Below are 12,761 nucleotides of genomic sequence, written 5' to 3'. Positions count from 1 at the left end.
ATATGATTGCTTTTAAAAGGGTGAATAAGGAGAATAGGTTAGATAAAGAAAATAGTGACATTATAGTTACTATGTTCGTTGATTATCTTTTTTTGACAACTTGTGAATGAGACTCAATTCTTGAAAGGTAATAAAGGTTGTGTTTTAGATTCCGTAGCTCTTGTCCATGTTTACAATGATAAAAGTTGCATAGTGAAGTTAGAAGAGAATGAGAAATATAAGGATATTATGATTGCCAACAATGAAAAGATGTAGATTCAAGGTGTTGGGAGTGTTCAACATAGATCTCACAATGGTGTTGTTAGGATTTTTCATCATGTGAGGTATGTATAAAGTTGTAGCTATAATTTGATTGCTTTGGGTAAGTTAGATTCTCGTAAGTATACATACAATCATAACATATAGATCTATAAACCTATTACTATGTACAACTTTAGGAGTCACTATCAATTTTTTTGTTTAGGCACGATTAGCCACTTAACTAAGTCTTTTCCATTTTAAAGAAAAATCTCAAACTTGACTCTGATATATTTAAAAAGTAGATTCTAGTCTACAAAATTAGGACTAAGTTCGAGAATACAGTTATACGTGAGAAAAATTATAGTACCTTCACAATACCCATCTGAATGATGGTACTAGTTGATGTCGTGTTATCCAAGCTTTAAAACATATTTGTAATTTTACTAAGTAAATTTAATCTTAAAAATTAATCTTAAAATAACTTCAATAGTTTAGTAGTAACTTAAGAGAATTTTTTCACCTTAAAAGTATTTATGGATACCAGTATCTTACTCTGAAGAAGGTCTCATCATTGGGTTCATTAATACCTTTTTTTACGAGTTAATTATTTTTAAAACAATCAATAAAATTCTCTAATAGTTTTGGCAAGATTTTATTTCAATGTACATCCCCCAATAGTTTGATGAAATTTTTATTTGAAAATTTATTTATGAATTTGCCTTAAAAATATTATTAAATCTTCTAATAGTTTAGTAAAATTAAACTCTGAGATTTAAAAATTTTCTAATATTTTGGTAAGATTAAAAACTTTATTTTTTCATAAAACTCATTAAGTCTTCCAATAATTTGGTAAAATTTAATTTAGATATTTAAACCCTTCAATACTTTTGTAAGATTGAAATTTTTATTTTTGTTATAAAAATCATTAAATCTTTCAATAGTTTGGTAAGATTTAATTTAGAGATTTAAATATTCCAATAGTTTGGTAAGATTGATTCATAATATTTTTAATTAAATTTTACTATGAAATCTTTCAATCGTTTGGTAAAATTCATAATCTGAAATATATTTTTAAACCCACGAAAATCCTTCAATATTTTAATAGGACTTATTAATTTATTTTAAAAATATTTTTTTAAGAAAAATCAATTAAGATAAATAAAATTTAAATCAAATAAATTAAATAAATAAAATGAAAAAAATTACTAAAGAAATGATGATAGTTCAAATGAAAAAATATAACACAGCTAGAGGCTTGTTAAATGGCTTGAATCATGACTCGACTTGGCAGTTTCATGGCTTAGCAAGATTGCAGGTTGTCGGGTTGAATGATTCAAGTCGATCAACAATAAAACACGTAGATTCTGGGGAATTAAAAAAACATAAATGGTGTAGTTTTAGCTATGTATAAAAGCCAAAAAATTTTTCTCTTTCAGATTTTTTTTTCCTCTCACTCTCCTCTTTTTTGCTCTTTTCTCTAAAAAAAAAAAAAACAAGTGGCTAGACTTTCAAAACTTAATCAAGATTTGGGTTTTGTGTTTGGAATCTCATCAGAGTTTTGCTAGAATTTGGTTTTGGTTGTCGAATTTTGGGAATAATTACCAAAAACTAAAAATTTCAGCCTTTAGGGGCTTCATCAGAATCTCACCAAAAAAGTTAAATTTCGCAAAAAAATTCAACCAAAAATTTTAAATTTTACTAAACAATTTCTAAAAAAATTACAAATTTTTTTTTTTTTTGCAAAATTTGACTTTTCAATGTCATTTCTTATTCTAATTCCTTCCAATTTCCTACAAAAAGATTCAAAAACACTCTCGTAGTAAAAAATCTCAAGTCTTATTACATTCTCAGATTTTTGTTCTTCCTTTGTGTATTTATGCAACATTATTTAAAAAGAAAAAACTAGAAGAGTTCCAGTTCAATTAGGATTAGATTTTTTTAAAACTAAGGATTATCACCATATCTAATCATAATCCCAAACCTTTTTTGAAGAATTATCATTAAGCTAAAATTTCAAACTTCAAGTTTGCTAGCCTTGAATTGATAAAATATTTTGAAATGACAAAACAAAAATTTGTAAAAATTGAATTAAAATGATTTGAACTTAATTTGAATATTTCTCTAACTTTTTATCTAATAAAAAATGTGTTCAATTCATTTGGCATTGTTTAAAAGTAAAATTGGCCAAAATTGCATAAAAGGGATTAATCCTCTTATGAAGAAGATCAACTGATTTATTGGCCAGAAAGTTACCTCATGGAATTTTTATGAAAGCCAATCGATCTTTTCCCTGTATGGATTGATTAGTATAAGTTTCAAAGATAGGATCAATCCCCACCCTATAGAGATCGATTAGTTTTTTTATCAAAAACAAAAATTGGTTTTAAAACATGAAAAAGAATCGATTACCCAGCCTAGGAGATCGATCACCTTGCAAAGGGATCGATTAATTCCCATTAAGGATCGATCGGATATGGCTTATTATGCAAAAAAAATTGCTTATATTTTAACTAACCCAATCGATCCCCTATATGAAGGGATTGATCCCCTCGTGCCTAAAAAGCAAGCAACGATTATTTTTGTCTTAAATTTTACAGAGGCTTCCAATATTTAATCCAAGTAACGGCTATCTTCCATTCTCTACATATAAAAGGAGGTTTCTCACCACATTTCAAGTGACCAAAAGCTAAGAAAAACTTATTACTTCCATTTACCATTTTCTCTAAGTATTAAAAAGCATTTGTTGTGTGAAAAGTATAAAAAATTCATCTTGTTTTTATTTTTCTCATGATATTCTTCTTAATCTTAATTTGTACTTCAAATTAGCAAACACCCAACCTTAAAAATGGTTCTTTGAGTTTACAAAACACTTTAAAACTTGTATTGTAAAGTTCTGAGCTTAAGGGAAAGAATTACCCTTAAAAGATTGTGTTATTGATTGTATAGAGCTTTAAAGAATTAGGTTATAATATTCAACATGTTGGGCTAAAAAGCTTCAATATAATCATATCAACGAAAGCATAATCAAACAATCAATCAAACATATAAGATACAATAATTTAACATGGCTCGATCTAATTGACCTATATCTAGGGATGAGAAATAAGATTCACCAATTATATAGAATTATAAACATACATCAAATTAATCTCACTCAACAATTAATACTCATAGACTCTCTCAATCTCCTCTAGTTTTATGAAGTATTTTTAATCCAAACAAATATAAATCCATATGCACCCATGCACTTTACCTATGTAGACCATCTCAGTCTCTTCTAGTCCACTCATAAACAAACATACACACTTATAAGATGTAAATTTTCAATAGTCTTATGAAGTGTCCACTCATAAAACACTAAAACTCTCTTACATCTTTTTCTCATACCTAACCCTATAAAAACTTCATCTATTTATAACCATACAAATTTATCTATTAAAATTTTTTTTTCTCTTAGAATTCTTTTTTGCAAGTTAAATTTACTTATTAAGAATCCCTTCTCTTTTAGAATTCTTCTTTTGTAAGTCAAACTTACATATTAAGAATTTTTTTCTCTTAGAATTCTTCTTTTGCAAGTCTTCTTATCCATCAAGTAATATTTGACCAATCTTAAACAAATCTCTAATAAATCCAAAATAAATCTCTTATGAGATTTGAGTCATTATTTCTAACAATCTTCACCTTGATTCAAATTTCATCAATCATCTGTCTTCATACTAGATATACTTAGCTCCACCTGTAATGAAAGTCCCACAATTATCTTTTTTTGTGTCTTCAGGCTTAATGCAAATCGATCTTCAATCTTTAAAATATGAACTCTAACTCTTCTTTTGAATTGAGATTATCTAGGTTTGCCTTTTCTCATGGCTTAAACCATCAATTTTTCTCATGTCTTGAACCTTTAGCTCTGATATCACTTGTTAAGGATTACCACAGCTCTGATACTACTTGTTAGGCCAAAAAGTCTCAATACAGTCACACAAGTAGAAGCATAATCAAATAATCAATCAAACACACAAGAAACAATAATTTAACATAGTTTGATTCAATCGATTTACGTCCATAGATGAGAAACAAGATTTACCAGTTGTATAGAATCATAAACATATATCAAATTAATCTCACTCAACAATCAATACCCATAGACCCTTTCAATCTACTATAGTTTTATGGAGTATTTTTAACTAAAACAAACACAACCTATATGCACATATGCACATACCTATATGAACCATCTCAGTCTCTTTTAGTCCACTTACAAATAAATATACACACCAATAAGACGTAAATAAATCTTCAGTAGTCTTATGAGGTGTTTACCCATAAAATTCTATAACTCTTTTACATTTTTTTCTCGTACCTAACCCTGTAGAGACTTCACTTATTTATAATCATATAAACTTATATATTAAAAAAAAAAATTTTTTTAGAATTCTTCTCCTGTAAGTCAAACTTACCTATTAAAAATCCTCTTTCTCTTAGAATTTTTCTTTTGCAAGTCTTTTTATCCATCAAGTAATATCTGACCAATCATAAACAAATCTCTAATAAATCCAAAATAAATCTCTTACAGTATATTTGGATTGAAAGAAAGGGAAGGAAAATAAAAGAAAGTACTGGAAACAGAAAAACATTTTCTTTGTTTGAATAAACTTTTAATTTAAAGAAAAAAAAAGAGATAGAAACTCAATAACCCTTGGTTTTTCCTATAGCCTTCACTTTTTTAATACCCCAATTTGGAAAAAAAGCTGAGGAAAGGAAAGCTAAAAAAATTTTATTTTTGTAAAAAGACTATTATATCTAACTTTTTATTAATATCAAAAGCCTAGTAAAAAAAAACCTAACCACATCACAATCTTTCTATAATTTTTTCAAAGTCATCTCTTTTTCCAAGTAAGTTTCACATGTCTCTTTCAATATAAAAATTTTTTATAATTTTTTGGTGATTTGACCTTGATGAATGATTGAATATGAATAGACATATTTTTTTAAGTTTATGAGATGTTAAAGTGATAATGTGTTGAAATTTTGATAATGGCCAACAAATCTATTAATGCATGTTTGTCAAACATCTTTTTGTTTAACTTGATTAAAAACTACTAATATAGTAGCAATTATGAGGCTAGATAAGATAGCAAACATATTACGATCCAAAAATGCATTATAAAATCACAAGCAATGAAAGGTTATAATTGAAAAAAATTATTATAATGAATCATTTCCTTTCTTTTTAACTCTTTATCCAAACAATGGTTGTTAGAATTCATTTTTTTTTCTTTTATTAATTTTAATTATCCAAACAAAGGGTACATGTATCCTTTCTTTTCCTTTAAAAAATTTTATTTTTCTTTCCTTTCCTTTTTCTTTTTTTTCTTTTATTAATATTTATCCAAATATAGTGTTATAGGATTTGAGTTATTATTCTTAACATAACACATAGTAAATTAGACTCCTTGCAAGTGAGACTAAGGGAGATTAGTGCCTAATGGTATGTTTGGATAAATATTAATAAAAAAAAGGAAAATAATGAAAAAGAAAGTTTTGTAAAGGAAAAGAAATGATACATGTAACCCTTTTTTTGATAATTAAAATTAATAAAGAAAAAAAAAGAATTCTAACAACCATTGTTTGGATAAATAGTGAAAAAGAAAGGAAATGATTCATTATAATATTTTTTTCCAATTATAACCTTTTATTGCTTATGATTTTAGGGCACTCATAAATCATGATATGTTTGCTATTTTGTCTAGTCTTACAATTGCTGCTATATCAATAGTTTTTAATTAAGTGAAATAGAAAGATATTTTATAAATATGCATTGATGGATTTTGAGCTAATTAGTTATCTCATAAACCTAAAAAATATATTTATTCATATTCAACCATTCATCAAAATTAAATTACCAAAAAATTATAAAAAAATTTTATATTGGAAAAGATATGTGAAACTTACTTGAAAAAAGAGATAGCTTTAAAAAAATTATAGGATGATTGTTATCTACTTAAGTTTTTTTATTAGGTTTTTAGTATTAATAAAAAGATGTATATAATAGTCTTTTTATAAAAAAAAATAATTTTCAACTTTCATTTCCCTAAATTTTCCTCCAAATTGGGGTATTAAAAAAATTAAGTTTACAAGGAAAATCAAAGGTTATTTGGTTTACAAGGGAAACCAAACTCTTTCCTTTTCTTTAAATTAAAATTTTATCTAAACAAGGGAAGGGGTTTTTGTTTCCTATACATTCTTTTACTTTACTTTACTTTCCTTTCCTTCCTTTTTCCTTAATCCAAACCTACTGTAAAAGAAAGACTAAACCTCTATAAATTAAGTATTTGATTCTTTATCTTTATCTCTTTACTTTCAAGATTATTAGTGTACTCATATTTGTTGTATTTATTTGCTTAAAAAAATTGATTTATGAATTTTTTATTCTAATTTGATTAAAAAAATTAAATTAATCAAGTTCAATTTAATTTAAACTTAATTATCATCATTTCGAGTATGGTTTGAAACTTGAATAAAAATTAAACTTAATTTGTGTAAATTAATATGTATATAATTTCAATTATGTATAAAATAGTTTTTAAAAATTCAAAAGCTTGAAAGAAAGCTAAAATAAATAATCTTGAACTTTACTATTTTACTTGAACAAATCCTTACACGTTAATTTATATTTAAATAAACTCTTAACATAACTCATCTTTTTTTTTTTTTAATTCAGATATGAATTAAAGAATAATAATTCATTTGAATATAATAAATATATAAAGATTTATTTTAAAAAATAAAACAATTCAAGAATTTTTTTAATATTTAATTAAAAAATATATTACACAAAGCTCAAAATTTGCCCCTGAATTATTGTTCAAATGGCTCATGCAACAAGTCTAATAAAATAGCTCGTGAATAGCATAATAATTCGCTAATTTACACCGTTATATTTAATCCTATTTTAAGTGTGTGGCTGGAAAACTTTTAGTTATGGTAACATTAATGTAAAACTATTATATTAAGAGTAACGCTTAATCTAAATACTAATTGTTAACCTAATTATTATCTTGACGTTAATTATTTATTGCGCTTGTCTTTCTTTTCATAGTGAACACAATTTTATTGTCACTACCAAGTGAACGTAGTGAATTATTATTTTTTTTTACAATTATTTTATTATCGTTTAAAAAAAAATTAATCCTAACATTAATTACCCTCAACCAAAACTGTTTATTAGCATTACAAAAAGCCTTGGCAGAGAATTAAAATTCAATTTAATAAAAAAAATTAATTATTAATATGGCTTAAGTATATTTTGATCTCGCTCAAGTTAAACTTGATAATATAAAATATAATATGATAATATAATACAAATATAATAATAAATAACAGTTTAACGGTATCAAAAACTGTTTATTAGCATTACAGAATCCTTGACATAGAATTAATATTCCATTTAATAAAAAGGATGAATTATTGATATGGCTTAGATCCTTTGCTCATAATAAATTTAATAATGTAAAATATGATACGATAATAAGATATAAATATGATACGATAAATTATATAATTTAAAATTTTAATAATAATTATAAATAAATTTAATAAAATAAAAAATCTAGATTTTATATTTCGTATTCATATAAATTATGATAAATAATTTTTTTATAAAATATAATATAAATATATTTAAATATTTTATATGATAGGAATATTTGAATGATCAAATTACATCAGCTCGAATAGAAGGAGAGGTGGTCCATCCCCTGTGATTAAAGTGGGAATGTTTCATTTCTAGAACATGAAGAAGTCATGCAAGCTTCGTTAATTCCCAGAAGATTATTTGTCCTTTTTCTGTTGTTTCTGGCACTTTTGCAGGGAGAATGCAGATTGGAAGAAGCTGTTTGGCAATAATATAAGAAAAGCTGCGACCCACAGGGAGATGTAGACAAATAGTAGAGTTTGAGTAGAAATCGAAAGAGATATAGTAATATTATTTTGGAATATGCTGGCTGAAAGCATACGGCAGGCACTATGACTCCATCAATGGCTAAGTGCTTATGTCTTGTCTTGGAGAAATTTGCCATATGTAAACTTTTAAGAGATAGTACTTGATAGTGTAAAATTTTTTAAAATATATATAACAGATATGTGTTATTTTTTAATTTTATTTATATAATTAAAATTTGATATTGCCTGTAAATCAAATACTAATTCTTTTGTTATTTGACTTCTAAAGTTTATTGGTTTTTTTTTTCTTTCGTAGAAACAATTTTCATTTAATTTATTAATTATCACTTGAAATGATATGAGTTTAAATTTTGAATCTCTGCCTTTTATGTGAAAAAAAGAATTCAATTGAGAAATTCTTGAATCATTTTTTTTTTTTTTTTATAATTGAGCAATTCAACCATTCTAGTGATCATATCTGCAAGTCTACTGTGCTTTTTTTAACATTTTTTTGTAATTACAAATATCAAAAGCTGAATCTAATTATTGAAATTAAAATTTTAATATTTTACTATCGGATCATACAGCAATTAGCTATATACTTTGATTTTAAGTTACTGCACTGCTTCTAGTTAATTAGAGAAAAGTGTTGCTGCAAAGCATTGCATTTGCATCAGAGAGGGAAGAGAAAAAAAAGAGAGAAATTAAGAAAGAGGAAAACATATATTGTGACAAAGAAATATATTCCTTTATTGCTATAAATCTCAGTAAACATAGTACAACAACGATCCACAAAATTACAAATGCATGCCCACAATAAATAGAAACGATTAATCATATAAAGGCCACATATCTATGGACAAATAAATTAGCTGAAACCAATATAATTAAAAAAAAGTATTGAACAACGCTTTCTTCCAATGCCACTAGAACAAATTAAGAGCATGTGTACTATGGCCACCAGAGAAGTGGAAGTTATATGGCTTGGATTACCAAAATTGTAGCTCTCAAATGCAATTTTCAGACCTTTATTCAATGGAATTGAAAAAGTTTGATGTCCAAATCTCCACTCCTTGGTGCCTTTCTTTATTCTTTTGGTAAAATTAGAACCTGAAATTTTAACATATATAGACAATGAATTAGAATATGAAATTAACCAATAGATTTAACTAAGTAATAACAGGTTTAACTATAATATTACTTACATGAACACTGTAATTTTGTGGTTGATTTTTTTGGACCTAGTAGACAGTTGGTGGTGGAGGTGAAGCGTATATGTAGACTGGAGGTGGAGGTGGTGGTGACTTCACTGGTGGGGGAGGTGAATGGTAGTAATATGGGGGAGGGGGTGAGGGGGATGGAGGAGGTGGGGACTTGTAGTAATACGGTGGTGGGGGAGAAGGTGATGGGGGAGGGGGAGATTTGTAGTAGTATGGTGGTGGTGGTGATGGAGATGGAGGTGGTGGAGATTGGTAGTAGTAGGGAGGAGGAGGGGACGGTGATGGTGGTGGAGGAGAGTTGTAGTGGTAGGTTGGTGCTGGAGCTTCTACTGGAGGTGGTGGTGATTTGTAATAATATGGTGGTGGAGGGGAATGGACTGGTGGTGGTGGGGACTTGTAATAATATGGTGGTGGTGGAGATGGTGAAGGAGGTGGTGGTGATTTGTAGTAGTATGGTGGTGGAGGGGAATGGACTGGTGGTGGTGGGGACTTGTAATAATATGGTGGTGGTGGAGATGGTGAAGGAGGTGGTGGTGATTTGTAGTAGTATGGTGGTGGAGGGGAATAGACTGGTGGCGGTGGAGACTTGTAATAGTATGGTGGGGGTGGAGAGTGGACTGGTGGTGGTGGGGACTTGTAGTAATATGGTGGTGGTGGAGATGGTGAAGGAGGTGGTGGCGATTTGTAGTAGTATGGTGGTGGTGGGGATTTGTAATAGTATGGTAGTGGTGGAGAATGGACTGGTGGTGGTGGGGATTTATAGTAGTATGGTGGAGGCGGTGGTGACTTGTAAATATAGGTGGGGGTTGGTGGTGGTGGTGATTTGTAGATGTAAGTCGGAGGTGGTGGTGGTGGGGACTTGTAGTAGTATGGTGGTGGCTTGTATGGATCAGATGGAGGTGGTGGTGACTTGTATACATATGTAGGTGATGGAGGAGATGGAGGAGGTGGGGATTTGTAGATGTAAGGGTGTGTGGGTGGTGGTGGAGAATTATAGTGGTAAGGAGATGGCGGCTTGGGTTTTGGCTTTTCACACTCCTTGTAAGGAGTCTTTGGAGCATAAGCAAATGGCTCAGCCTTGAGCACAACCTCATACTCGTCCTTTGACTTCACCTCGAGCTTAGCACCCTTGTCGCCCCAGTTTAGACTAGTGGCAATGTTGCATGGTGAGTCCTTGGGTGGGGCGGAGAGCTTGGCCTTGCATGCCTCGGCTCCATACTTAGCATAGTCAAATCCTTCAACTCTGATGCTGAATTTGCCATTGTTTTTCGTTTTTCCATAGGCATTGATCTCCTTTTCTCCAACCTTGCAAGTCACTTCCACAACAGCACCTGCTCCATGTGCAATAATATAAGGCAAAAATCATCTTAGCATCAAATTGTTGTTAAAAATCAACCAAATTTTGTAGCATCTAATTGTTGTTCAAAGAGATCTTACGTAAACTTCAAGAGCATATGACAAAGTTCAAAAAAAATTGAAAGTAACAAACAAAAAAAGGCTAATAAAAAATGCAAATATAAAATAGATCAATTAACAATGCATTAAAATTTGATACTAATGAATCAGAAGGTATGAGAAAATTGTACCTTCGAGGTGTTTCCTGTCGTGTGACTTCTTTGGATAACTCCAGTCATAGCATCTGTAGCAGTAAACTCTACCAACTACCTTGACTATGAGTGGATGGTGGTGGGGGTGAGGGGCAGGGTAATAAGGAGTTGGTGGTGGGGGAGATTTGTAGTAGTAAGGAGATTTAGATGGTGGTGGTGGCGATTTGTAGTAGTATGGTGGTGAAATGTGATGTGGAGGAGGTGGTGGAGACTTGTAATAGTAAGGTCGTGGAGGAGATGGTGAAGGTGGTGGGGGAGACTTATAATAATATGGTGGTGGAGGAGACTTTACTGGAGGTGGTGGGGATTTGTAGTAATAAGGTGGCGGTGGTGAGGGTGATGGAGGTGGTGGAGATTTGTAATAGTATGGATGAGGTGGTGATGGAGATGGAGGTGGTGGGGACTTGTAGTAGTATGGATGTGGTGGCGATGGTGAAGGAGGTGGTGGGGATTTATAGTAGTAAGGAGGAGGTGGTGAGGGTGATGGAGGTGGTGGAGATTTGTAATAGTATGGATGAGGTGGTGATGGAGATGGAGGTGGTGGGGACTTGTAGTAGTATGGATGTGGTGGCGATGGTGAAGGAGGTGGTGGGGATTTATAGTAGTAAGGAGGAGGTGGTGATGGAGATGGAGGTGGAGGAGACTTGTAGTAGTATGGAGGAGGTGGGGATGGAGATGGAGGTGGTGGAGACTTGTAGTAATACGGAGGAGGTGGAGATGGGGATGGAGGTGGTGGAGACTTGTAGTAGTATGGAGGTGGGGGTGATGGTGAAGGAGGTGGTGGAGACTTGTAATAGTATGGAGGAGGTGGTGATGGAGATGGAGGTGGTGGAGATTTATAGTAGTATGGAGGGCTCTCTTCTTGTTTTGGTGGTGGTGGTGGGGACTTGTACTCATAAGGTGGTGGTGGAGAAGGCGAGGGTGGTGGAGGTGACTTGTACTCATAAGGTGGTGGTGGAGAAGGAGACGGTGGTGGAGGTGACTTGTACTCATAAGGTGGAGGAGGTGAAGAGTATGGATAAGCATCTGCAGACACTGAACCTACATTGCTTGCAACAACAACAATGGCCAAGGCCATTAACATTTGGGGCCAACACCGACCCCCCCGCCGAACCATCATGGATGATCACTGAAGAACACCAAACTCTGCCAATGTGCTTAGACTTTCTTAGCGTTTTCTCTGTTTGGAAGGGGAGGAATGTGGAGAGGAAGAGGGGGGATTGGTTTCTGCTGAGATAAAACCTTGCATGAAATGATAGTATATATAGTAAAAATGGTGGTCGATGAAGAGCTGTCAGAATGGACCAAATCAAATTATTTTTTATTAGATTAATGCAGCAAATGGGGTTTTCTCTAGCTGGCTTCCCCAATTTTTTTAATCTAAAACTGCTTTAGATCATCAGGATTTCAGGATTCCCCCACCTCTTCATGCATGATCAGCCCAGAACTAATCTCTTTAATTTCCCGGTTGCAGAATCTTTTTATGAACAATTCCCATTTAATACGATATTTTATTAAGAATTATGTGTTATAATTTATATGGATAAAAAATTATAAAATTTTTATTTATTTTTATTAAATTTTAAATGTATCACTTTCAAATTATTTTTTATATTATTTTTTAAATTATCAAATTTGATATGCATAGAATAATTCAAAACTCTTTCAATATTCCCTTTCCAGTTTTTAACATTTCCAGGAATTCTAATTTTTCACATTGCAGTCAAGAAAGTGACCAAAGCTTCTGTTAACA

The 12,761-nt window shown here is 30.7% G+C and overlaps 1 protein-coding gene across 1 annotated transcript; it reads right to left on the bottom strand.

The window, feature by feature from the left end:
- Positions 1–8,907: 8,907 nt before the first annotated feature.
- Positions 8,908–12,245, bottom strand: LOC111287732 (uncharacterized). The gene is made up of 3 exons (XM_022878405.2): positions 10,988–12,245; positions 9,387–10,732; positions 8,908–9,291 (listed from the first exon to the last, which is right to left on the bottom strand). The coding sequence occupies exons 1-2, from the start codon at positions 12,126–12,128 to the stop codon at positions 9,423–9,425; spliced, it is 2,451 nt and encodes an 816-aa protein (XP_022734140.2). The 5' UTR covers positions 12,129–12,245; the 3' UTR covers positions 8,908–9,291; positions 9,387–9,422.
- Positions 12,246–12,761: the final 516 nt, after the last annotated feature.

This window comes from Durio zibethinus, chromosome 4, assembly GCF_047325235.1.
Source record: "Durio zibethinus cultivar Kanyao isolate XHJ-2024 chromosome 4, ASM4732523v1, whole genome shotgun sequence".
Taxonomy (NCBI): Eukaryota; Viridiplantae; Streptophyta; class Magnoliopsida; order Malvales; family Malvaceae; genus Durio; species Durio zibethinus.
This window is presented reverse-complemented; position numbering and strand designations above follow the sequence as displayed.